At 48.8% G+C, this 26,932-nt stretch overlaps 1 protein-coding gene across 8 annotated transcripts in view; it reads right to left on the bottom strand.

Annotated features, from left to right (window-relative positions):
- Nucleotides 1–7,904: 7,904 nt before the first annotated feature.
- The window catches only part of LSAMP (limbic system associated membrane protein), a 1,004,346-nt gene continuing 985,318 nt past the window's right edge, over nucleotides 7,905–26,932 (bottom strand). For all 8 annotated transcript variants that reach the window (XM_032681167.1, XM_032681163.1, XM_032681168.1 and 5 more), the window contains one exon: nucleotides 7,905–15,463. In XM_032681167.1, coding sequence (XP_032537058.1) covers nucleotides 15,366–15,463 — 98 coding nt within the window. In that variant the 3' untranslated portion in view covers nucleotides 7,905–15,365. The remainder of the gene's footprint in view (nucleotides 15,464–26,932) is intronic.

Raw genomic sequence — 26,932 nt, 5'->3', positions numbered from 1 at the left:
GGTGGGACTCTATGTCTGATAACTCTGCCATGGGAGAGGAGCTCACTAGCAGACACATTGGTGTTGGCATATCAATGCTGATTTTCACCACGTGGGTATCTGGCCCTTAAAGAAGGTGTCTGTGCCTAGAACCAAAACAGCACAGTAATCACAGTAGTCTTTTCAGATGACAGAGCCGTTGTTGAGCATAAATAGTGTCATTTTGCTGTTTCTCTCAAGATTATCCACAGACAATTGTAATGAGCACAGATGTCAACCCCCCCCAGTCGTGCCTGATTCATCACCAAGTAACCTCTCACACCAAGGTGGTGCAATCCTTTTAAAGTGAAGCTTAATCCAGTGCAATGAGTCAGGTCTGGCACAGTTAGCTCAGGAAGTGTCAATAAGGACTTCAGGCAGGTACTAGTCTACCTCTGGTATGAATCCCTACTGTTTGTAAGCATTGGACAGAAACTGCTGCCACAGTGAGAGTCCCAGGCTGTAGACTTCATACTCCCTAAATTACTGCATTGCTTTGACTGCCTGCATGCACAGCATGACAGCTCAGGCCTGGCTGTCAAGATTTGTTCCTCAGTCACAGGTGACCCTGAAGTAGGCACGAGGTACAGAAGGATGCACAGAGCAGTGAACAGGTTCCCTCCCCATGACATGCATCTTTTCCCACCCTTGACAAACTTACATCTCTTAGGGCAAAAGGGTACAAGACTAAAAAACAATCACATGTCACAGACACAAAGCAGGAGAACGCAATGGCATTGCTAGTGTTTTGGAGATAACAGAATTCAGCAATTCATTAATTTAAATTTCCCAATAGGAAGGGGAATATTCCCTCTGGTGTACAAGCAAAATCCATAGTACACAGCGTCTCTCATGTCCCAGTCCAAAACCTCACCTTAGCCTTGATCAGGCCATCCCAGTTTCTCAGACTGCTGCATGAAGCTTAGGATAACATCAGGTTTTGGCCTCCAGAGTAGTGATGAGTTCCTACTCCTGTTCACCTTCAACACAGTAAAAAACTGTTGCAGATATGAATTAAAAAAACGTGGGAGTGAGGACAGCATTAAAGCAAATTCACCCTCCTGCTCTGAATAAATGTTTTCTCAGCTCTGGTATTTATATGAGAGGAAGGAGGATCACTAAAGGGCATGAAGGGAGAGCTCTGAGACTACAGACAGTGAGCAAGGGAGTGTGCAAGAGCACTGGATTCCTTGGGAAGTAAAATTTCATTGCAATGGAGTCAATCTCCTGAGCTTCTCATTGCAATTTTGTCTCATTCAGTGCCTCTTGAAATGAGTTTCCATTTGTCTGTCTGCTGCTAATTTTCCCTCATTTGTCGCATGGTAGCCATTGTTAGAGGCACAAAGTGCCTCCAGTGCCTTTTTTTTCCCTTTCTTCAGTCATTCTCCTTAGTACCTCTTGGTTTGTTAACTCTGCTATCACTCAGCAGCAATCAGCTGCTGTTAGTCTGATCTGGCTGCCTCAGGATGCCTCATCCCTCTGCTGCCCAAGGACATATCTCTGCCTGGGGTAGTTCTCTGGGGCAGGGGCCACGGAAGTGCTTTAGAGCAGATGAAAACTGTTATCTGCAAGTGTTACAGCCCCTCCCCAGAGATGTTTGATATCTTTATTTCCATTTCAATTAGCTAATGAGGGTAACAAAAGCAGAGAAGGAAGACTTTGGACAGCATTGAAAATGCCCCCTGAACTTGTGGTCCTTGCCCTCATGCTGATTCCAGGTTTGCTTGGAGTCAGGAGCTGGCTCTCAGCTGCCAGCTCCTTACAAAGAGGTGCTCAGCCAGCTGCACATGTCCCCATGTCTTCTCCACAGCCCTGTGGTCCCCAAGCACACCAAGAAGTGTGTTTCCCTAGAGAGATGCCCCACTCAGTCATCCTCAAGTAGACAGCAGCCCAAGGCCTTGCTTGCTCACCCATCCCTCCTGCAGCCAACTGCTGCCAGATCCCTTGGCAGTAAAAGGACCGACTGGGCTCCAGTATATGATCTGTCCCTCTAACAGAGCACAGAACAGCTTATGTTGATGGGTACCAGGGCCATGTCAGCTGGAACCCCATCCTGCAGTGTGGGAGGCTTGCCCTGATGCCTGTCAGCAGCTTTACTGTGCCAACAGCTGCCTCAGAAAAACCTTGCAGAAGAGCACCACACCACTAACAGGAAGAGCAGGTTGCTTCAAGAGCATGGCACCATGTTCATCCTCACCAGGTGCTGTGGGTGGAAACAGCAGCACTGCTCCTGGCTCTGTCTCAGCCGCAGTGAGAGAGGCTACATGCCACCCTGAGGTACCAGGGGTGCAGCTGGGGCTGGCACTAGCAGCTGCTTCCAGCAATGAACCTCTGCACACCTTTGCTTCTGTGCCACGGAGAAGAGTTTTGATCAGTGGCAGGGAGCTGTGCTGAAGGTACGCGGGGTTCTGCGGTGGAAGGAAGATCTTGGGTTGGGTAAGGTATCAGTCACAGAAAGATGTGGTGAGCCCACCCCTTCCTTCACTAGACAGACAACCAACACACAAGCACTGGTTCTGGGAAGGAAAGGTGTCTTGGCTCTGTTATGCAAGGTGGGATGAGTGGCAAGGAGTACCTTTTCAGACTCTTTGGTGCAAGATCCTTGCTTTCTGTGCTGCCATATCTATTGCCCTGAAAGCAAAATAACTTCTCTCATAATGACATGGATCTTTGGGTCCTGGTTCTGCCACTTGTCTGCAGTGGGAATTAGACCCTTTTTCCCCATGAAAATTTCAATGCTAGACAAAGTGCATGGCTTCAGTGCTGGGTGGGAACATACAAATATCAGGGCAAAAATATAATGGGACTCAATTCAGGTATCTAGAGGAAACAAGCCTGCAGAAATATCAGAGCTATATGTGATCATGTAGGGTGGAATAGAGGGCCAGGACCGGAAGACAGATGCACTGTGAGGGTCTGAAATTCTGCTGGATTCCTGCACTTGTGTCAAGTGTCTTGTGCATCCTCACTGACCCTTTGTGTGTGTGGCACCCTCAAGGGGCTCAGATTCTGTGTTGATTTCTCCATTTGGGAGGACCAGGTTGCAAACTGGGTTGCAAACTAAAGAAGTAGCCTTAGAGGCTGGGCTCCAAGAGATGGAAGATCCAGATCCATATGTTGAGCTTGCAGAAGAAGATGGGACCGTCCACTTCTGCCAATGACTTCCACAAACTCTCCCATTTTTAGTACTGCAGCCTGTAACCACAGGTATCAGGGATTGCAGCCTTCAAGTCCCAGGCAGAGAGCTGGATAAAAAAATTAGTACCCAAGGATGGGGCAGCAGCAGATCAATGCCAAAGTGTGATTTCCAAACCAAGCCTAAAGTCCTGCTGCCCTCCAGGTCTGTAACAGTTTTGGAGTAGCTTTCATCTGGCAGAGTAGTGTTATTCCTGGTCAATGTTTTTCATTATTTGTAATAATTTAAAAGACCTAAAATCAGATTTATCACTAAGGTTATTGGAATGTATGACAACTCTCTTATGCATTTCAATTAGCACCTTCCTCTCTGTGATAATGGTTCAAACATTTGTTCCTCTAACTTTCTGGTCATTGCACCATTTTTAAGCTAAACTGGAAAGGCAGCACTTGTGAAAAGAAAGCAGTAAATATTCTACAAACCATACACTATGAAAGTATTAATCACCAGAAAGCATTGTGTAAGACTCATACTCTCCAACATGTTTCTACAAACACCACACCTGCCATGTGGACAGAATTCATAACACAGATGACAGACCAGTAACAAGGTGTTAGATATAGGTATTTCTTTGGAAACCATTGCAATTTCTGGCTCTTGGAGATATCCCATGTCACAACCACTGAAAAATGCCCCCAGTGCTTTTGAGTTGCTTGGGATTGTGTTTTATGATGAGTTGTGACATTTCCATCCTGATTTATATTTGCTTGACCAACCTGGTCTCCTTTTATGAGCAGGTGACCTGCCTGATGGATGAGGGAAAGGCTGTGGATGTTGTCTACCTGGAATTCAGTAAAGCCTTCAGTACTGTTTCCCACAGCATTTTCCTGGAAAAGCTGGCAGCTCATGGGCTGCACAGGTGCAGTCTTTGCTGGGGTAAAAACTGGCTGGTTGGCTGGGCCTAGAGAGTGGTGGTGAACGTGCCACATCCAGTTGGTGACCGGTCACTAGTGGAGTTCCCCAAGGCTCAGTACTGGGCCCAGTTTTGTTTAATATCTCTATCAACGATCTGGAAGAGGGGATTGAGTGCACTCTGAATAAGTCTGCAGATGGCAGTAAGGCTGAAGTGTTGATCTGCTGGAGGGTAGGAAGGCTCTGCAGAGGGACAGGTTGGATTGATGTGCTAAGGCCAACAGTACGAGGTTCAGTAAGGCAAAGTGCTGAGTCCTGCACTTAGGTCACAACAACCCCATGTAGTGCTACAGGCCTGGGGAAGAGTGGCTGGAAAGCTGCCTGGCAGAAAAGGATCTGAAGGTGCTGGATCACAGCAGCTGAACATGAGCCAGAGTGTGTCCAGGTGGCCAAGAAGGCTAATGGATCAGCAATAGTGTGGCAAGCAGGACTAGAGCAGTGGTTGTCTGTACTTGGCACTGATGAGGCTGTACCTTGAATCCTGTGTTCAATTTTGGGTTTCTCACTGCGAGAAGGACATTAAGGTGTTGGAGTGAGTCCAGAGAAGGGCAACAAAGTTGGTGAAGGATCTAGAGGGTAAGTCATCCAAGTCATCCAAGGAGCAGCTGAGGGAGCTGGGGCTACTTAGCCTGGAAGAAAGGAGGCTCAGGGGAGATCTTATCACTCTCTACAACTACTTGAAAGGAGGTTGTAGCCAAGTGGGAGTTGGTCTCTTCTCTCAGGCAACTAGTGCAAGAGGATACAGCCTCAAGCTATGGAAGGAGAGATTCAGGTTGGATATTGGGAAGAATTTTTTCATTGAAAGGGTGGTTAAGCATTGGAGTGGGCTGCCCTGGGAGATGGTGAAGTCACCATCCTGGAAGTGTTCAAGAATCGACTGGATGTGGCACTTAGTGCTATGGTTGAATTGACTTGGTTGGACTTGATGGTCTTGGAGGTCTTTTCCAACCTTAATGATTTTGTGCTTCTGTGATAACTCAGCCTGAAATGTCACATTTTCCAAAATTTTATGAAAAAAAATTCCTTATTACACATCCCATGTATCAAAATAAGGTGTGTCTAAGACAAATATGCTGCCTTGTTTTTCCAGCTGCTGGTGGGCACAAGTGACAAGTCCTGTCAACCTTAATAGTGCCAACAAGTGCACAGCTGTGGCAAATCTGATCTGGTTTTATCCATCAGAGTTTCTCTCTCTAAACCCAGCTCTTTGCCCATTCTGAAAATGCCTGCTTTGGATATAAAGTCTATGCTGAATTGCAAGATATTTTTATGGACACACATTTTCCTCTAGCCTTTGAGCACTGTAACCCCTAAAGAATATCCAAGTGCAATTTAGTTGTGTTTGAACATAGTTCTCCAGTGAGAAAAGATGAAGAACACAGTCCGCAGAATATCTCATCGCTCTTCTTACTCTTCTGGAAGTTCTGAGTTATGGTAAGTGCTAAGAATTTAGATCCTCATTTACTGGTAGGTCTGCATTAGTGCTAATAATTTCCTATGTACCATTTTCAGTAAGAAGGGGGTACATCTAATAACTGCTGTTACAGACACAGAAAGCTCTTCAGGGTAGTAAAAGCAGGAATTAATGTTAATGAGTCTGCTGTTAGCAAGCAGTACTATTGGTGTTATGCTCACGCCTCACCAAATGCAAAGTTTCAGTTTGTTAAGCAGATGCCAGTGTTAACAGCCAAATTCCCTTCCCATGGATAAGTTAGTGTTAGTTAAATGTACCATTAAAAATAACCATTTAAAATGTTAATGAAAAGAGAGGTTGTGCTTGACAGGATTTATCCCGTCCTCTTTTTAGCCTCAGCTTTAAGGTGGTGGAGGTGAAAAGGCAAGGACAGCTTTTCCAGGTGTGTTCAGAGCAGACATCAAGGTGGAGCCCTGGCAGTGCTTGGTGTCATTCATGTACAGCATCACAAACCTGGCCTGTTTCCACCTCAGCAATCAGCCAACAAAGCTCAGAACGGACTTTAATATCCATACAGCACAGTGATACTCCCCCTCCCCGGGACTCCCCCCAGCAGCTCTGTCAGTGTTTCTCCATGCTCTGCTCCCTGACTCTCCCAGCACCACGGAAAAGAATGATGGTGATGGAGGAGGGTTCATAATCCATCGCTTCTCTTCCGTCTCAAATAGCAAAGGTGTGGTAAGGGCTAGTCATGTTCATGTTCACCATCCTGCTTGCCCCTAGTGCTCAATGATAGATCAGGTTTTATTTAATTTCATGCAATTTAAGAAACAAGTCTGTACTCTACTGAAAACAAGGCTTTCATTGTCCTATGTGTTATGTTCTAGAAACAAAATTAGATAAAACTTTTCATAGAATATACCCCTCTTTTGTATGTAGGTCTTGAGTCCTTACCCCAGTGAAATAGGTAACAGCAGAGAAGGTGGAAGGTGACATAGAGGCAGTGAAGGTACCACACAGGTGCTGGGCAGAGCAGACCCAGAAATAAGACCTGGTTTCTCACACTCCAGCAGTGTGCAAGGACAAGACCACCTCCCTCACAGAGCTACAGGCAGGCTCTCCTGCTGCCCAAGCTGAGCCCAGACACGTGCAGCCTTTTGCTGCTGCTCTGGTGTTGGGTGCAGACACATACTGCCCTGTTACCTGCTGGGCTCCACCCTTGGGCTGCCCCAGCCCTGTCACACTGCTGCCCTGTGCCACCTGTGGTTCTCCCATTGGGACAAGGACAGTGATGCCAGGTTGTAACAGCCAGATGGAGAGACATTCTGGAGAGACGCCACCACTGGAGTTATCTGGCTGTAGATGACCTGGGTTCTCCAACCCTCACATTTAAAAAGCCCAGGTGCTCATTTCAACAGGTTTTCTGGATCCCAGTTCTTGGTTTCTTCATCTCCTTGGCTGTGTTTCCTTGAAAACTTGCCTGGGCTACTCTGCCGCCCCTTCCTTCCTGCTCTCTTTCTTCTAACCTATTCCCCTCATGCCTGCTTGTGCCCGTGGTACTAGACTTCTGCCCTTCTTCCCCTTGTCCTGGCTGCCCTCACTTCAAGCCCCAGGCCCTCTCCATTCCCCTGTCTCCCCACTCCCTCTTTGATATAAAATCTTGCCTCTCCAGTTCTGTGTCCTCCTTCTCTGTCCTTCTGTTTTCTTGGCCAGTTATTTCCCACCTCCTTCCCCACCGACCTCCTCCTCTGTCTCCACCACCTCTGCTATCATGCTCTGTATTTTGGTGCTCCTGTCCTGTGCTCGCCTATGTAGCTCAGCCTCAGCCCATCCCTTCCACCAGCTTCCTTGTTCTTCCCCTCTTGAGACTGCAACCCTGATCCCAGCCTCTATCTGCACATACACATACAATCATGCTATTTATTTAAAAAAAAAAAAAAAAAAAAAAAAAAAAAAAAAGATTTTTTGCAGGAGCCAAAGGCAAGTGCTGACTTCAGGGCTGGGCACTGCAGTTTTCACCCATGGCTCCTCCCCTCCCCTCTACTCCCCTCCCTTAACCTCCCCTTCCCTCCCCCACCCTGGCAGCCCCAACTCACACCTATTTACAGCCAGCCTGCTCCCTTCACCCCCAGGCACTGCACTGCAGGGGCCAGTCTGCTGGGGGTGACCTAGGACCCTCAGTCCCAAGGCACTGGCCCCTGCCTCTCTTGCAGCCCTGTACCACCTTGCCCCTCCAAGAAAAGTGAAGGAAGGGGCAGCCTGGCCCACATTCCCCAGGTGGGCTGGGAAGTCATCACTAGACATGATCAGAGAGGAGGAAAGCCAGAATATGCAAGGAAGGGAGGGGAAATCAGGAAACAGTACCTCCTTTTCACGTTTATTTAATTTTTGTATTTTTTTGTATTTTTTTTTTAAGATCACAGAAGAGCAGAGCATTCATACATGTAAAGAAACAGAAACGAGATAACAGAAGTTAAATACATTGAGAAAAGAAAAAATAAAAAGCTTCTTTTTTTTTTCCATCACTGGGTTTTGTTCATTCATTTCTTGGGTTGTTTAGTTTTTTGATCGGTTCTTTTACACACACACTTGCGCTTTTAAAATTTTCTTTCACAGAGCTAGTTTCGAAAACAAACCAATGGCAAAAAATTAAATGGCCATTTTCTCGTTTCATTAAAGAGAAGTTCAGCTCATGTCTACAGTGCTGGGGAAAAATATATATAAAGATATAGATATATATATATATATTTATATGTATATAACACTGTTAATGAGGAGAGTTCTAACCACCCCACCGTGTAGCAAGAAGAAGGGACTGGCCTTCATTCTCAAGGTCTAGAGGATGAATCTTGGCTCCAGCTGGGAAAGCTGAATGACTATGGGAGGTGACGGTGGCACCGAGGAGGCAGGTTCCCGCTCTTTGCCTCCTCCTCCCTTTCCAGGCACACACAGGTGCTCCTATATGCACGGGCACAGGCACACACACACTTTCTCCTGGTTTCCTCAGGAGGTCACCAGTAGCTGTGTGGGTTACAGACAGAGCCAGGCCAGGAGCAAGTGGATGAGTGCCTGTCTGGCCGTGTGTGTGATGGAGAGTGTGGGAAAGGAGAGCATCTGTACGGTAGCCGTGAGGACTACTACGGCATGTGCGCGGTGGAGCTCGCGGGGTGTGCGTACGTGCCTGTGCGTGGCCGAATGGGGAGCAAATGTCATAATTTTGGAGGACAGCCCTGCTTGGGAGGTGCTTCCCTCCCTGCTTGGCTCCTACGTAGCCCTTGCTCCTTGTCTCCATCCATGGCCCTATGTTATGTACAGAAACATTCACGTGCCTTTTCTCGGGACACGGCTGGAGCCACTGTGGTGTCACACTGCATCATTCGTGAGGCCTACTGCAGCACAGTGAGCATGCCCTGTGAGGCCAGGAGGGAGCTCCTGATGCACCGTGAGCATAGCAAGAGAAGGAAGGGCCTGCCCTACCTGGGAATGGCCCTTCTGGGATGCAGTGTCTGTCCCTTCCTCAGCCATGCTACCCAAGGAGCCCTGCTGCTTATGCAGCCCTATCACCTGCACTGCAGTCATGTCCTCCTGACTGTCACTGCCCCTTCCTCCTCCGCTGCCTGGGCACTTCTGCAAGGCTTGCAGGGCAGTCTTAGTTGCTGTGGCACCAGTTAACCTGAGCCTGCAGCAAGTGAAGGACGCTTTGCTTCCCGCCTGCCTGGGCTAATCAGGAGATCTGCTCCTCTTTCCCAAGCCCTGCCTTGGTAGGTCTCCTTCCTCATACACATCAACCCAAGCCACAGAGGTACAGAGGACCATACCAACATATCCTAACCAAGATGAGTTCTGCTTTCCTGTTACGGTGAGTGAACCAACAACCAAACACCATATATTGCCCTAATGGGAGCCAACCATCAAGCAAAATTTTGGGGGCTGTGGGAGTTTCCCAATTATCATTCTAGCATGTTACAAGAAGGAAAAGTGAAAGAGGTTTTAATGGTGTGACACAGCTCTTAGTCAGCAGGAGTCATGCAGTCAAAAAAACCCATCTTCTGGGCATCGCACTGGAAATGAAGCCACTCTAAGATTAGTGTTGAGAGGCCATGGTCTCCTCACTGGTGAACCTGAGAGTTCTGTGCATGGACAACGGACAGCACTCATCCCTACCCTTTTTCACTGGCACCACATCTTGGAAATTACCATCCAGTTTCTCCATCACTTCTCTGCCTGAAGTTTTCCTCTTCCCATAGAACAGTTTGCTCCCGGCATCCCTAAATCAATAAGTTTTGTGTACTTGAGTCAGAGAAGCAGTAAGATTGTGCACCATCAGGAGAGAGAAAGAGAGAGAGAGAGAACTGCTCACCCCTCTAGCACCACCTCTGTAGGACTGTCTTGGTCAGCCATCCTCTGTGTCACTTGCTATGTCACATCAAGCACCATCAGCATTTGGGCTGCAGGTCAGTGTGCTTGGAGGAGAGGAAGCAGAGGTGTGAGAGGGGTTGGGAGGAGACGAGCTTTTTCCCTGTGCCTGCAGATTCCCTCATCAGGAAAGGGCGAAGCGATGAAACACTGCACAAAGATTGAGCTGGAACATCACCTGGTGGTGGGGCTGTGAAGGACTCTAGCATAACTCCTCTGACTTCCCAAATCTTCTTCCCCAAAAGCTCTTGTATCATCGGGACTCACTCCCCCAAATTCCTTCCAGATGTGTAGCTACCACTCAGTCTGGAGCCCATGTGGCTATTGATGGTGACTTTGTCCATGCTGTGTGCTTGGACTTTCAAAATGGGGTTGCTTAGACAGGTGGCCTGGGGACACGGTCTGGATGCACCTGGAGCTAAGAAGAGCTGGTGGGGCTTGGATATACTTTGACCAAAAGTGGGGCAAACAGCACTACACGAGAGATCTGCCCAAGTGGTGAACAGTCAGTGGCGTGAGAAAGATGTGCGGACAAAGACTAACTCTCGACACAATGCATGTCACCAATGAAATCTTCATGAATGGCACGTTAACATGCACTCGGTGCTAGCATGGGGCGACACAACTTCACTGGAGAAGAAAGCAGTGGGGGGAGGAGGGGGGTGCATCACTGAGCAACATGCCCCCAAGCTACGGGGCTGCAGACAAACAAAAATGAACACAACTGCCAAGATACAGGTGTCGGCTGGAGCATCCCATGTTGCCCTTCCCAGCCGTTCAGAGACAGGCGTTTGCTTCGTTTTCCATCTGACCAGGCACACGCTCCAAGCAACATGCTACAATCATGCATGGAGTTCATGTGGCTTGGGGTGGCTGCACTTCCCCTGTCCAGTTCCTTTCAGAAAGACTCGCCTTCACCCCTCCTCTCAGTCATCCGAAAAGGGTTAGAAATCTGCTAGCAAGTATGGGGCCATATATTAAATCTAAGTTTTTGTTCCTCTGCTTGGACATTACCAGACATCTCATGTAGTTCTTGTAATATTTACAAACAAGTTGAAGAAATAAAATTTTTTTCTTTTTTTTTTTTTTCATTTTGTTCATTTCTCTTTTTAGAACACTAAATGTTAAATCTCCATCAATCAAACACAATTACACTGACAAGCTCAAGGAACTGGTGTCCCATTCCAAACTCCCATCTTTCCTGGTCCTCAACCAGCTGAGAGGCAGCAGGAAGTAAGAGCCCAGCTTTTTGGGAGGGAATGGGAAAGATAGCAACATGAAAGCGGAGAATAGATGAAAAGTAGAAACAATTTCAGAGAAAAGGGACTGAGACATGAGAAAAACCTTCGCAACATCTCTGTCAGAGGGTGGAGGGGAGAAAGGGAGTGGGAAAAAAGCATTTGACCTTGCCTGTGTTTCCTATATTCATCTAGCCTCACCACTTGACGTATGCTTTGAGCAATCACTGCCCGAGTTCAGAAGAAATTGGGGGATGTTTACAGCATCCTGTGATGCACACTGCAGCTCACAGGATTAGATTCTAGGAGTAAATCAAGCTCTAGCCTACCCATGACACCCCCAGCCCTACTAGGAACAGACATTGCCAGGAGCGGGGTTCCCAGCACTGCTGCTGACAACAGGCATACTTGTTATTGGTGGCTTGTCTCAGACAGGTCTGCAAATAATTGGCTTTAACCCTATTTCACAGCCATCCAACAGAGGCAAAGATCTGCCAAGGGCCTGCATGAAAGACCAGATCCCTCACACACAGTACCGGGACTGTGTCCATTTCCCCCAGCTAACAGGCAGGCGGTTTCAAAAAATGGATGTCCTGCTTTTAGTGAGATATTTCCCTTTAACCATAAGCCTCTGTGCCTTGACATCTAAAAAATATCCCCTCAAAACTCCTTCAAACCAAAAAAGGTGTGAGACAATGAAGTATCAGGACTTGTAACCACCACCACACCATAGGGCTCTGATGTGTGTGATCCCAGTGCCTTGGAGTGATCCCACAGTGACAAAAACACATGCAGAGGACAACACATGGGACAGACGCTACAATAGCAACCAGGCTGACATCAAAGAAACTAAAGTGGGCCTACCCAGCCTTTAGGAACAGCCTGTGACAGCAGGACACAGCAGGCTGCCCACCTTTCACACCAAGCCTGCAACAATACATCCAGGCATAGGTACAGCCCCAAGAATGAGCAATGTGGTGTTTTCCCTTGTGCCAGTGTGCTCGAAAGGGTGCAGTTCCCAGATCTGGCTTCTAGAAACAGCATCAGCTCGTGGTTGTACCAGGGGAAAGAGGAGCCCTGTTGCAGCAGGAAATCTGGATATGTTACTAAGACACCGAATTACATGACTCTCCTTAAGGGTAGGCACAAGGACTGGGATGTCTGAATGCTCTAAATGATACAGGGCATTTTCTTCCTGGGCCGCCACAGGCACAACAGTCTCCAAAGGAGATGCCCAAGTCCCACCAATGACTGCCCTATCTTGGAAGAGGGGAGCCATCTGTGGACGTCTCGAGTGGATTTCAAGCACCAGTTGCCCAGCTTTCCCCTCTTGCACCAAAGCACAAACACCTCCAGGTATGGCTTTGGGGTCTGGAGGAGCATAATTTACCACCATGCAATCCCACAGTAGCTCTGTAGCAACTCTTGTAATGCCCGAACTTCAGCCTTCAATAAATTTCCTCGCTCATTCTGGCTGCCTGTGAGGAGCCCTTGACTGCCTTCTTAATTGCGTGCCTGCTGCTGCCTCAAACAGCTGAGCTCAGCAGCGAGGGGGCAGGGTCGGCAGTGCCGCAGTGCAAGGCGAAAGCATCAGGCTGAGCAGCAGGGAGAAGCCTCATCAGACTGTGCCCCGCTCACGTAAAGATGGGGACAGGCTCGCAGGCAGCAATTTCCCACTTTCCTTCCTGGCAGGGGACCAGCCGGTGGGTATCCTCTCCAGCACACTGGAGAGCGGCAAGGCCAAGCAATTTTCCCCTTGCTTTCAAGAGTGTGTGAGCGTGACTGCCTGACGTGCTGCTACTGTGCCAACTTGCAGGGCAAAGACAGAAAAGCAAGCTGGCTTGTGCTTGGAAGCTCAGTGGTGCTGAGCACCTGTAAAACACTGTACTGTCATGGGATGGTCACTAGACTTGTGTGGGCTAACTCAAGTTCTTCCTGCACATCCCTCTCCCCAGAAAAGCAAGTGGCTACCTGATAAACATTGTGTTTCATCATCTTTGCTGCTCGTGGATACTAGGGCTCGTGACTGGCCAGGAGACACAGGAGTCTTCTCCCCACTGCCCCTGCCCACACACATGCACTGCAGCCACTGTAGAGTATGACTGTTGTCTTGCCCTCTCCTCCTGCAGCAGACCTTGTGCTGGTGTGGCAACTTCCAGCCACCACTCAGCATTTTTCTCAGCCCTGTTTCTAACAGTCTGTTCTCTCCTTTTCCTCACTTGAGAGCCACAAAGTATCTCCTGTTGGCACCTCTGCATGTGATTCTGCCATGGGAAGTGTGATGGCAAGCAACAGCACTCTCCAGCAAGACCAGTACCCTTGAGACAAGAGAAGAGAAAGGGGAATTGTGCTGCCCACTTCTTTGCTGAACCACTTTAAGCTCCTTCTTTATAAGCCCAGGATTTTGGACCAGAGATTTGTTTTACTTCTTCCATTCACAGGTCTTGGACATTTTCTGACCGAATTTGTTTCAAATGTGGAATTTGCAGTGAGTTTTGTAGTAGCAATGGTGTACAGTACACAAACATGCACATGCACACTCACCCTCTCACACAGCCTACATTTCCTTTTATACCAGGGAGGACAGTAAGAATGAAAACAACAAAACAACAAAAAAGAGTATTGGCTCTATTTTTGCATGACTACCAAAGTGGTTAGGAATGACCAGATTGCTGTTTTCATGTTGAGGCACTGCTCCTATGCACACACTATACCTAAAAGGAATGGCTGCTTGGTGATGTCCAAGGTCTCATCACTCACATCCCACCAACTCAGCCTCCCATTCCCAGGAGGAATGGGTGGCTGCACTCTTCAGTCCATAGTGCTGTAGGCCAGTCCTGGTTTCTTCTGCTTGTTTGGACAATTGCACATGAGTGCACACCCCCATGCACGTGTGCGAGCACTCATGCATAGCAGGGGCTGCTATGCTGGTACTTAAAGGCTGAGAGCCAGACAGGTTGCAGGTGGGAGAGAAAAAAAGGGTAGACAAGGGTGCAGACTGACTCTTGCAAGCAAGGTGGCCAGAAGTTAAAAAGCCAGTGAGGATGCTGGAGAGAGGACACCGTTGGAATCTGTGTTGCAACTGCCCCTCTTTCCTCACCCCTCTTCTCTGCCCGAGTGATCTCTCTGCATCTTGTCTCACACTTACAAGGCAGGACATTATCTACAGCAGGATGAGCATATGTACACATGGACTGTTCATTTTGCATGCTTAGAGAGAGGAAGAGAAAGAGAGAAAGAGTGAAGACGGAGCGAGAGCCACACATGCACACACGCACGCACACAGGCATACACAGGAGAAAGAGAAAGACACCTGGTTGAATTGAGGGGGGAGAGGAAGAGGATTTAAAAAAAAAAAGAAAAGTAGGCTTTCAGTAGAGTTGACACAGCTTTAGTTCAGGCCAGCAAGGGCGATGTTGCATGAAGGAAGGGACAGGAAAAAAGGTGTTTAGCAAGGGCTGGGTGCATATGAGCGCAGGGTGAAGTGAAGAGAGGAAGAGTTCTTCACAGGACACCAGTGTGCAGAGAGCTTCAGGTGACTTGCTCTGGTTTGTGGCTTTTTTTTTCTCTTTTGTTCTTTTCTCTTTTTTTTTTTTTTTAATTTGTTTTCAAAAGTATGAACTGGCTGAGCACTAGCTCACAAAAATGACCCAGGGCATCCAAAAAGTTAAATGGCTATAGACACCGAAGCAAAGACCTCTTTCTGCAAAAGAAAGAAAGAGGAGGAAGGAAGGAAGGAAGGTGAGGAAGTATGGAAAAGAGGAAAGAGGAGAGAAAAGAAAAGGGATCTTCTGTTTGATTGGCTTTATGGGTTTTGTTGGATTGTTTACATTGCAGCATCCTCCGGCGACGCGATCCTTGCTGGTGCCCCATTCTCTCCCTTGGTTCGTGTTGCCTCCTAGACAGTCAGTGACTTGACAGCCGGCTTTTCAGGTTTTGGATTAAATGTTGCTGAGTCTTCTTTGCTGTAATTTTTCCTCTCCCCCCTCTTCGCTCCTGAACACACAAAAGTTGTGAAAGAAACAGTCGTCTCTCTCTCCCCCCCCTTTTTTCTCTCTCCCCTCTCTTCGCTCTGTCTCCTGTATAACGCATTTTGTTTTGTGTGTTGTTGTCGTTGTCGTGTTGTTTTTTTAATTATTATTAATATTATTATTTTTAATTCTGATTTGTATTAACATTTGCTGAGTAGGCAGAGCAGGGACGCTGCCAGCAGCCACAGTGGGACGGCCAAACTCATGGAGCCGTTGTCTACTCTCCCTGTGCCGGGTCCTGCAGGGTGTGAGAAGGGAGAGAAAAGAAGACAAGATTACACATGGCTGGGTGAGATGGGAATAACACAGGAACACATCACTTCACTCCTGGGCTGGGGCTGCAGGGCACAGCCGCCTTCCCACTTCAGTGAGCTCCCTCCAGCCCAGGTGCAGGCTGCTGCCTGGCAGCTGCTCAGCATGCTCCTTCCCTCTGTCCAACACTCCAATGGCATGTGGTTTTCCCTAAACAACACTCAGGCTGGAGCAAGCAGGAAGGCTCAATCCCGGCTGCTAACCACATCCCATCCTTTGCTGCGCCTCCAGCTGGGAACTGCTGGCCTTCCAACACAAGAACACCGTTCACACCTTTGCAGACACAGCCCCTAGTCACCAGCTCCACAGCTGCCCGCTCTGCCACCTTCCCAACGGTGGCCCTGAGATGCCAGGACTCGTTGTAATTGTGTGCAGTGGCCAGCGCCTGTCTTCGGCGAGACACCAGCTCCGCAGGAGCTGATTCATCACAGTGGTCTGATCAATAAAACATGGGGCCAACACGCAGACGTCTCCCCTCCCTCATACAGGCTGCACTGCAATTAAGTGTTTCTGAATGGGAGAGAAGGCAGGCTTCGCTACTGTGTTTATGGCCCCGTGACGCAACACCTATGGGGTGAGGGTGCAGGGTATGCCAGGGAGGTTGATTTTTCACAAGGATGGGAAATGAAGTTGCATATGTGTGCATGCACATCCACAGGCTCTGTCAGAGCGGGCAGGGAGGAGCATGCTGCTGCAGCAACAAATAATGCAGCCTCGCTCCAGGAATATTAAGCGCTAACACTCCTGACATCTTCGCATTCATCCACTCATTTATGAGTCCCCTTTTCTGGATGGCTTTAACGGCAGTGATGCTGTTTTAAATTCACCCTGCAACACCAATCTCTGGCAGTCTTTCTTTATAATAGGGCAGGGAGATGTACGTGGCTGTGGTTCTGTAAATGCATGCCCACCATGTATATGTGCACATACGGCTACACATATATGTACATTTTTTTAATATGTATATGTACACATGCATGCACACACATGTATATGTACATGCCTGTATACATGTACACATATACATATAAGTGTATACAGACACACGTGTGTATGTGCAGTGTTTTACACAGAAGGGGTGCAGGAAAATGCTGAAGTGTGGAGATGGAGATGAGTTCTGGTGTTGGAATTGATTGTGCTGTAGAAGACAGAAGTCATGCTTACTACCATGAGAAGCAAATTCTGATATCTGAGGGGTGCCAGAACAAAAAAAAAAAGGCCCTGTTGAGGAGAGAGCCCTGTGAGACCAAAGTGCAACTTCCCCTCTCACAACCTGCAGAGTTTATCAGGCGAAGACCCTCACTCTACTGTGTGGTGCAAGGGTGCCACAGGTATGCTCAGCAGCACGGTCACTATTAAACTTGAGCTCATAACTGAAAGGCAGCAAATCGAAGAAGGATATCTCCAGAGCCTCTGAAATTCTTCAGCACTTTCATTTGTCTGATTTCTTCCTAATGTAGCCTGTTACTTACTAGATTAGCTGTCTGTGCCCCAATTCTATTCTTTTGTTATTAAGAAAGTATGTGCTGGACTGTGTGGAAAATTTATATTCCATCTATGGCTTCTTTTTTCTGCTAGTCCATGCATGTCTTTTGTGGCTTGTCACACACTGGTTTTTTACTCCTTTTTAGGTGACAGGAACTTATTTCCCCCTCTGAGATCAGGAACACGTTTAAACTCAGCTACTACCCTTACCTGACCTATGTTTCAGAGAAAGCATCTTTCACTGTCAAATAATTGTAGGGAGGCTGTTTGGGACCATTTGCATCCCTTATTGTCAGTGAAGAAGTTCCAAAACATGACTCCTCTGGCCCATCAGATAATCAAGAGCACACCAGGCAGTCTGTGCTGCCCACACAAAATCTTCCGCCATCACATTTTTACTATTTGTCTTAAATACTATTTGTTTTAAATAGTATTTGTTTGAACGCATACAATGACATGTATGTAACACATACACATGTGGCAGCAATTCTCCTCCTTGCCACTTTTCCAGGGTACCCATACAATCAGAGCAAAGGCATATGCACCGATGGTGGCTTGCAACTCATATCCAGCACAGCGGAGGCAGGGGGACGTTTGGCCTTGGCTGGGTACTGCTGCCTTGATACATATAAGTGCATGGCTCGGGGTTTGTGAGCTTGGTGGGGGCCAGAGGCATGGCATGGTGTGGCATGGTATGGTAAAGAGATGTCCTTCTGCAACACTTACGTATAAGAAAGGACACCCAAGGAAACATGGTGTGATGAAGGACTTGGGAGAACGTCAGGTCACTTCTGTTCTGCTTGAGCTTGTGTGTATAAGCTTGAGGGTATCTGACAAGCCAGAACTCCCATCTCCACAGCTAAAAAATGGTGTGAGTTACACAGCCTCATGTTTCCCCGCTAAGCTCCTGAGTGCCAGTGAGGTGGTGGGGCTGCTGCAGACACCTCTTATATGCAGTCCTGATCATCTTCTGCACCTCACTTCACGCTAATACCAGCAGCTGTCTGCACCAAGGGGCTGTGTGTAGCTGTGCAGGTGCCGGGCAGAGTGTCATGCTGACTATGAGGCCTGGCATCCAGTGTGGTCCCTGCATGTAACCCTGGGGGCCACGTGTAATCTCAGGGTTTTAGAGCAGAACTGGTTTAAGTACATGCCACTGATGATACATTTACTGTCACGTGTACTGCATAAATGAGGAAAGGTTATAGTTCGATCACAAAATAAAATTCTCAAAGGCTTTTGGGGGACACTAATTGCTCAAGTGTAATAAAGAGCGAAAATGTAAGAATAAAATGAAATATTAATTTCGAGTGAGATTTTGTGCAGAAAATAGCTCCCATTTTCAATCCACTCTATCACTTTCAGCCTTCGTTCCCAGACACAACTTGGGCTGTGACAGCCCACGTTTGCGTGGTGACTTCTCTTTTGTCTCTCCTGCTGTGGGGTGCGTGCGCCTCCGCCGCGGGCACCACGGCACCCGCACGGCCACGGGCGAGCGTCCGGCCCCCGCAGCGATCACCGCGCTGCCCAACACGCACAGACGAGCGCTCACCCCCAATGCCCCGCACCTGCACGCTACCCTCCCGCACGGGTGGCCACACATACACACGGTCATGCCCATCCCCACAGCCCCCCAGGCGTGCGAAGGCCGCCCCGGCGGACCCCCCGGCCCCGGCGGACCCCCCGGCCCCGGCGGACCCCCCGGCCCCGGCGGACCCCCCGGCCCCGGCGGACCCCCCGGCCCCGGCGGACCCCCCGGCCCCGGCGGACAGGCCGCGCCGCCCCGCCCGCAGCCCCGCCGCGCCCGCGCCCCGGCACGCGGTCTCCGGCGCCCCCTGGCGGCCGCCGCCGGAGCCGCCCCCGCCCGGTGCCTCCCGCTGAGACCCCCCCAAAAAAGCCCTCTCTCGGCCCGCCTGCGCTCCCCTGCTACATCTCCGCCCGCGCCGGGGGGTTTCGGGGTTGTCCCTGCGCTCTCCCGCTTCGGTAACCGTGAGCCTGTGGCCTGGGCATTTGCTGCAATATCCCAGGCTAATCACTGCCCGGCCGCAATTGGGAAGCCCTGCCAAGTCCCTGACCACGCAACAGCTTTCAAGGGAGTGTTCTTCCACCACAGACAGGGAAGGAAATTGAGTTTCTGATGATGATGATTATGAGTGAATATGAATATCTGGCAGCTTTTCACAGATAAACTCCTAGGGGACTCAAGACCCTAAATGCTGACCGAGTCAGATTCCATTAAGCAAATCAAGAAGGAGCAGACTGAAAATCAGCAAGGGCAAAATGACTGCACTGCTCTTCCCTGCTTCAAATGTGAGACATTTCGATACCTGGTGCAGATGCAGGTGGAGTCCTACAGTGCCTCATCATGTTGCAACAACCTCACGGGATGCTGTGCCCTATGTTTCCAAGGGTTTATCCGTGCCACATGTTCACCCTGGGTGATCTGCACTGGTATACACCACAGAGTAGCCTTGGCCAAGATTTAGAAAGCTATAGTTCTCTGAGGGCTGAAGGGGACCATGTGAAGCCCCCACTCCTCTCCTCAAGACCAGGTAACCCTAGCTGCATCCTTAAATTTAACCATGGGAAAAACAGAGCCACGCCACTGACCTTGGTGCTCCTACTCACCTGCATGTATGTAATGGCCCTGTATACTAGCCCTGCACAGAGAGGCTCCAAGACTCTTTTGCTGACACTTCTGGGAGAACTTCTATGTACTTTTGAGTGGGGATGCAGAAGGGGTGGTGAGGCCTTAAGCATGAGACTTCAGTGATTTCACCTGGTGCCTCACTCCTGAGGCAAACGCTTCCATGCAGCATGAAGAGTTGCTGCATGCTCTTATGTGCACAGGACTGCAAGCTCAGCTAGCCCAGGTTTCACTAGAGAGGATAGGTGTGTATGCTACTATACCATATTTTTCCTGGTATAGCTGTAAAGCTTTTGTGCGCATGTGTGTGTGTGTGAGATGGCTCAAATACTACTCCTACTCCTGTGAAGAGCGTAGGAAAAGACGTAGCAAGAAGAATGATGGGACTTGGATGAGATGGCAGAGGGAGAGGGCAAAAGCAGGGTGCTGCTTCCACTCACAGCAAACCACACTCAGATTGCAAAGCCAAGAGCTGCTCTCTTCCTCAGAAACAGTCTGCCTCTAGGAGAAGCATACCACAAGAAAAGACCTTTGCTGGGTCAGTCCAAAGCTCTTTTTTAACTTTCAGTCCTGTCCCCTGTGGGTGCTGGGTGAGGACCGGCCAGGAGTAGTACATGGCCAGGATGGCATCACACTGGCCTGCCTCTGGTGGTTCAGAGACATCCTGAGCCATCAGAAGCTGCACCCCTTGAGAGATTACATGAACTTGTTCAGTCCCTTCTGGACTGCCTGAAAACTTCCATATCCACAACCTCCCTTAGCTCTTTAAGGAGCACAGCGGCAGTCAGCTTCCAGCAATGACATTATGGCCACACATTAAATTTGGGTGCTATGTTCTCCTGTGACTTTAGGACCTTGACATTAACAGGTGGCCTGGTACAACACCTGCTACTAACTGCTACCTGAACTGGCTTGATTAAAACTGTCCCACTCACTCCTTGCCCTGCAGTCTCCTCTGCTGATTACAGGAGAGCCAGGCTAAGAAAACTGCTCAGTGTGGAAAGAATTAGCTGGAGTGTGTTCAGATCTTCCTAAGAAGGGGAGAGATGAGCTTTTCGTCAAGAAAACTGTTAAGAAAGAAACTACCCAGTGTTGAGAGACTGGTGGCCATGGAATGCTCAAGTCCTGAATCATAGAACTGCAAGTCTCCCCACTACACCTGGGGCACAGCTCTTACTGAGCCTTTGGTGGACGCTACTTCGGCAGCTGAAAGGCGTGTAGTTGTGAGAGGACTCAGTATGGTGCCCCACAAGGCCTCAGCAACTGAGACTCCAGTGGTGCATCCTCTGTGGCAGATTAAGGCTTGCTAGCTGCAGAAGTCACTGAGAGGGGGGCAGATTTCTGGGACCTGCTCTTTCTCTCCCTGCCTACAAGACTTGAATTTATAGTGCTACACGGCACTGCAACACACACAGATTCAGCGCCAGTGTCCAAGGTCAGAAGGCTGCTTGGTAGCCCTGTACGTGCCCTACCTCATGGCCAGTGTTGGCCCTTTAAAGCCTACAGTGCCCATTGAAAGTTGGGGGCTGCATGAGGAGGTGATAAACACGTAAGTGCATCTGGGAAGAGGCACAAGAAAAGGCTGCTGTGATGAGAGATATAAGAAGGGGGTAATATGGACTGAGGTGACAGGATGAGCTTTGCACTTGTACCAGTGTACAGCAGAGGAAACAATGACAGGGAAGGGCTTCAATTGAAATGGCAATACAGGAATGCTCAGCTCAGGACATGGGAGGAGGGCAAGAGGAGGAGATGCCAAGGCAGTGTGAGGACGGTGAAATGTAGGGCTTTATGTAAGCACACAGGTTGGATAGGTAAGGAAAACAGGTCCTGGGAGAAGGGGAGATAAAGGCGGAAATTAAGCCCTGATCAGGCATAGGAAAGCAAGGATAGAGGGAGACAGGTAGAGGGGCTGAGGTGCTTATCGGAAGAGGGCATTAGTACCAGGACTGCAAAGACAGGCAGCCAGTACCAGCCCAGGGTCAGAACTGCAAAAGAAAAAGTGGGGTTTCCTAAGAACTGTTTAGATACGGATGTGGTGCCCAGTGAAGCTCAAACACCGACAAGCAGGTAGGATAAAGGGCAGGAGCAGCGGGTGAAGGAGTGCTGCCAGCGCTGTGGCATCATGCAGGCGAACCGCACTCGCAAACTCCCAGTCTGGCACCTTTCCTTCCCCGGCGGTCTCGGCTGTGCCCCGCAGACACTCAGCAGCAGGTCCAGCCGCTCCCCGCTGGTCCCTCCCTTCCTCCCTCCCTCTCTCCCTCTCTCCTCGCCCGGCCACAACCCGCGGCCGCCGCCGCCAATCGCCGCTCCCTCCCCGCGAGGTGGCAGCCGAGGGCCACGAAACCCAAATACTGTGGGCGCTCCTCCCTCGCGACCCCAGGCAGCCTCCGGACTGGAAATGGCACGGATAACCCCGGGAATAACAGCCGGGGTCAGGGTGGCTCCGCACACCCGCCCGGTAAAACCCCCGATCCCCCCCGGCAGAGCCCCCGCGGGACCATCCTGAGGGAAAGGTGCCAGCCCTGCCATGCTCCGACCCACTGCTGCCCCAAGCAGCACCCTACGGCCACGTTTATGTGGCACGGAATCTGATCCCTCACCGGCCTGCATCTCTCCACAACCACCATGCATCAGCCTCCCTGGTAACACTTCTTTTGGGGCAGATCTGACCTGCTGGTTGATTGTGACCATAAAAAGCATGACATCTACCACTATGGCAGCAGAAATTGAGGTTGCAGGGGGAGGGGGTGAAGTTTGTAAATCATTCTACTTATTATTCTTACGATGGGCCCCTGACATAAGAATGACATGGAGCTGTTGGACTGAGTCCAGAGAAGGGCCATGAAGATGCCCAGAGGGCTGGACTACCTCTCCTAAGGACCACCTAAGACAGGCTGAGAGAGTTGGGGTTTTTCAGCCTGGAGAAGAGAAGACTCCGGGGAGACCTCATTGCAGCCTTCCAGTAGCTAAAAGGGGCTGATGAGCTGAAGAGGGACTTTCTGTAAGGGCATGTAGTTGTAGGAGGTAAAGGTCTTAAACTGAAAGAGGGTACACTTAGATTGTATATAAGGAAGAAATTCTTCACTATGAGAGTAGTGAGTCATTCACAGGAGTTGTGGATGCACTATCCCTGGGGGTGTTCAAGGCCAGGTTGGAGGAGACTTTGAGCACTGTTGTCTAGTGCAAAGTGTCCCAGGCAGGGGACTTGGAACTAGGTGATCTTTAAGGTCCCTTCCAATTCAAGCCATTCTATGATTCTACTTCCTCCACACAGATACTTCTCCTTCTGTCTCCTCACTCCCTCCAGCTTCCTTTTGTAACACCATCAGGGCCCATTAGAGAGGGAGATGGAGGCTGTGGCATGACATGTAACCCTTGCTCAAGAGGCAGATGAGGCCAGTTGTGTAAGCAAAGCCACAGGTTCACCAGGTTGCACAGAGACATGCCTCCAAATGTAAGCACCATGATCATCACCATCAGACACTGAACCTGTGACTTTCAAGATTCCTAACACAGACCTTTAAAAACGGCAATTTGAGTTGCAAGCAGAAAGCAAATACATTCCTGGTCCAAATCCAGAGGGAAAAAATGACCCATCCATCTACATGTTTCACATTCATATTCACCAATATAAAATATTCTACTGGCTCTTGGGTCCCATCATCTGAGTAAACTGAAATACAGGCAGGAGACAGTAGGTGGCAGTTTTTCTCATATTTACATTAACAAGACACCAGGGCTTGATGTATCTGTAGTGCTGAAGGAGGAGAGCCCACAGAGGAGTTTCAAAGGGTATCAGAGAGCTACTGGTTCCTTGTTTGCTTTGGGGAATCTGCCCTTGGGATCCTGTCAAAGAGCATGGGGTAACACCTTGTGTTAGAGGCAGTCAGTCCTCATTAGTTTCTGAATGGAAGTGAGCCAGAAAGCAGCATGGGATGGGCTAGGAGAACTTGTCTGTCATGGGAAGGAAGGAGTGATGGTGTAACAAGTATAGCCAGCCTGCTGTTTTTCCAAGTGCTGCTCACACTGAACTGGCTTTGGGCTCCATGCTATTGATAGGCTGCCTCTACTTAGAGTGAAGGCTGGAGTCCTGCTTCTTGAGTGACCAAAACCACCAAAATGAGGGAGGGATGGGAAAAAACCCCCCCACCTCTAACGGAGAAGGCATGAGGGAAAGAGGATGTAGAGGATGTGCGTCATACAGGTGTCTCTATCCTCTCGTTCCCTGGGGCCTGAAGGGAGTCTTAGGGTTTACACTTGCCAGATTCTGAGCAGGAAGTAATTTTTCCTAGTCTGTTGACTCTCCTGCCAAGGCTTCAGAAGATGAAATCTTTATTATCATGGAGGCTTAAAAGGGAGGAATACTGTTAATTCCATTTTCAAGGTCATACTTTGAAAGTTATTAATTTCTTTCTTCCAGGGCTTTGCACTCTACTCTGAGGCTTTAGGGATTACCAGCTTCTACTTACTAGGGTTCATTTGGGGCTTTTTTCTTACTCCTTTCCTGTTCCTCCCCCCTCCTCTTTGAGAAAAAGATACGTTTTTTCCTTCCCTGTTCTCAGTGTTGAAACTACTTTGTTCATTGCCTGCTCATTCCCCATTGTCACTATCAGTTCTGCTCCTGTAATTAAAACTTGATTGTGACTGCTGTGGCAATAGGCTGGCTTTCCTAGAGGTGGAAGTACCACTGTGTAAACTAGGGAGGATGCCCTCCAGCAACTCTCCAGCAAGATTAAGGAAATGTCTCTGGTGTCTATCAATCTTTGCACTTGGTTTAATGTATTTGAGAATTTGCTCATGCTTTTTTAGCACCGAGCAGTTCTTCCCCATGTTTTGGAGCTCATTCATGGTGTACTAAGTACTCATCTATCACACCTTATGTCTGAGAGAAGATTCATTCTGTAATGCAGCTCACTCATCCTTCCCTAAGGTCTAAAGAATATCCCTGAAATTGTATTTCTCAGTGTCTTTCTGAGAAGGTCGTGGTGTTCAAGACTGGCTGCTTACACCATTTATCCTGAAGCTAGTTTACAGTAATCTTAGTCTAAAATTGAACTGTTATCCTGACCAGTGAGGCTGGTGGTACCTAGAAGACAACCTACGTTTCAAGGTTACACAGATCTTTCATCATCAAGTCTGTCCTGTGTATATAAAAAAGTTCCAAGTTATTTTCACAGCTGAAGAAATAGTTCTCCCACTCTTTCCACTTCCCTAGCAACTGGAGATGTAAGAAAAAAAAACCACAAAAAAACCCAACACTTGGCAAATGACTGATACAAAATCAGATACTTAAAACTGCATAGTCTTCAAATCACTTACTGAAGACTCTCATTTTACAAGCAAAACATCCAAAAAACCCACATAGTGCAGACTTTTTCACGGGCCATAATGGAGAAGATCTGAGCTTTTTCTGCTTTTTACTTTCCTAAAATAAAGCAGTTTCTCCCCTGCTCACCTCTCAAGCACATGCGTAGGGCACAGAAGATCAAAGGTGATGCCAGCACACAACCTGGTGTCTTAATAGAGGACAAACAGCATAGCTCCCCTCATCCAGAGCACACACAGCCCTAGGAAGCAGGTTTGCTAATTGGAGGCTCTGGAACCTCTTGAAAAATTAATAGTTTCATCAGCTTCATGTCTGTTTGTTTATTTACTTCTTCTCTGCTATGGTTTCCTACAAGCTTTGCTGGATATATGGCATGGAAAGATTTGAGTGGCTGTGGACAGAAATGAAGAGGGGGGGACATACCTAAGGGTGACTGGAGAGCGGAGCAGGAGAACTAAATGGGGGTGGAGAGTGACCAGCATGCTTGAGGTTACTCTGATACTGAAATCCAGTCATATTGCAGTCTCTGCCCTTCCTACCTTTCTCTAGTACCTGCAGTACAGTGTCTCCCCCAGCCTGTCCTTGTGGTCTTCTTAGGGCTATCACTCCTTTCTGGGTACTCCCTTGCAGTGAGCTTAGTAGAGACCAACCCTTGTCCCCATCCCTCCTTTCCTGGGAGTGGAACAAAATAGGAGGAGGTTTAAGCTAGCCTTTATCAAAGGCTGCTTCTGAACAATGGGCAGTACAGGGCCTCTATCATAGGAACACTCTTAACAAGCCTGTGTGCTCCTTTCAGCATTTCAATGAGTTAGAGATGTCATGAGAATCAAGCTGGGCCCACAGGCTGGTGTATGTCCTTAAAGTGTGGGGTCTAAGTAAATATTGCTTTGTGTTCTCATCAATATATGGATATGTCTGTGTGTTTGTAATTCCAGAGTGAGACTCCTGGTCACCTTAACACCCTAACAGTGCAAGCATGGTTTTAATACCTGGTCCAGGCCTGGGAAAAGCCAGAGCAGAAAGCCATTGTGGCTTCCCACAACTCATTCCCAGACCAGTAATTTAACAGGGAAAGTTAATACAGCTTACACAGGCAGTTGAGCAGGCCTTCAGCTGGATGAGTTGGAGGAATGGAAAAGATGCTGAAAGCTACTCCTGTTCCCCTTTAGATGTTCCAGGGTGCCTGGAAATTGCTTGGTGGCTATGGGATGTGCGTGCATAGGGTGCCTGTGGTGATCTGGCTTAGAAGTGTAAGCACGGATCACTGTGCCCGTGTACCTGCAACACCTACTGCAGAGGCTGCCTGACTGGACCTCGCTGGAGCTATGCTGGTTATAGCACATCCTTCTCCACGGCCTGACCCCGTGCTCCCGTCCATGCATCCACTCCCCAAACTGCAGAGGGACATGCAGGCAATGCTGGGGAAGGTGCTTTTTCTGCAAGCCTGATTTCTTTGGAATGGTTGGGTTTTTTCCCCATGCATCCCCTCCCTCCCAAATCCCGCACCTCCCTTCTCCTTTCTGGTTGTTTTTGTTTTTACAGAGAGCGCTTAGACAGCTGTATTAATCATGCAAGCCCAGCCATGTGTAATGTGCTTTATCAACAGCAGTGCAGACACTGAATGGCAACTGGTTCACAAGCAGGCCCGGTGCACTGCCTGAGCTGGGAAGATAAACCTGCTGCTTCCCAAACCAACTTACCGTCATGCGTTAGTGAATGGAGAGACTGTTCACTTAGGACAATAACCAGAGGGGAGGCCAACTTGTTAGGAAAATTCTTGAGTGGTTTACACTGGAAATGGAAGGGGAGGGAAGGGGGATGAAGGTGGAAATTACTCTTTGATTATTTTCTCACAGGGGCTGGAGGAATTTTTGTGTGTGTGTAAGGATTAAATCGAGACAACAGTGGCTGTTCTCCATCCTCCTCCTCGCTGC

Source organism: Chiroxiphia lanceolata, chromosome 2 (assembly GCF_009829145.1).
Source record: "Chiroxiphia lanceolata isolate bChiLan1 chromosome 2, bChiLan1.pri, whole genome shotgun sequence".
NCBI classification, from domain to species: Eukaryota; Metazoa; Chordata; class Aves; order Passeriformes; family Pipridae; genus Chiroxiphia; species Chiroxiphia lanceolata.
The sequence above is the reverse complement of the archived record's forward strand: the minus strand, read 5'-3'. Positions and strand labels throughout refer to the sequence as shown.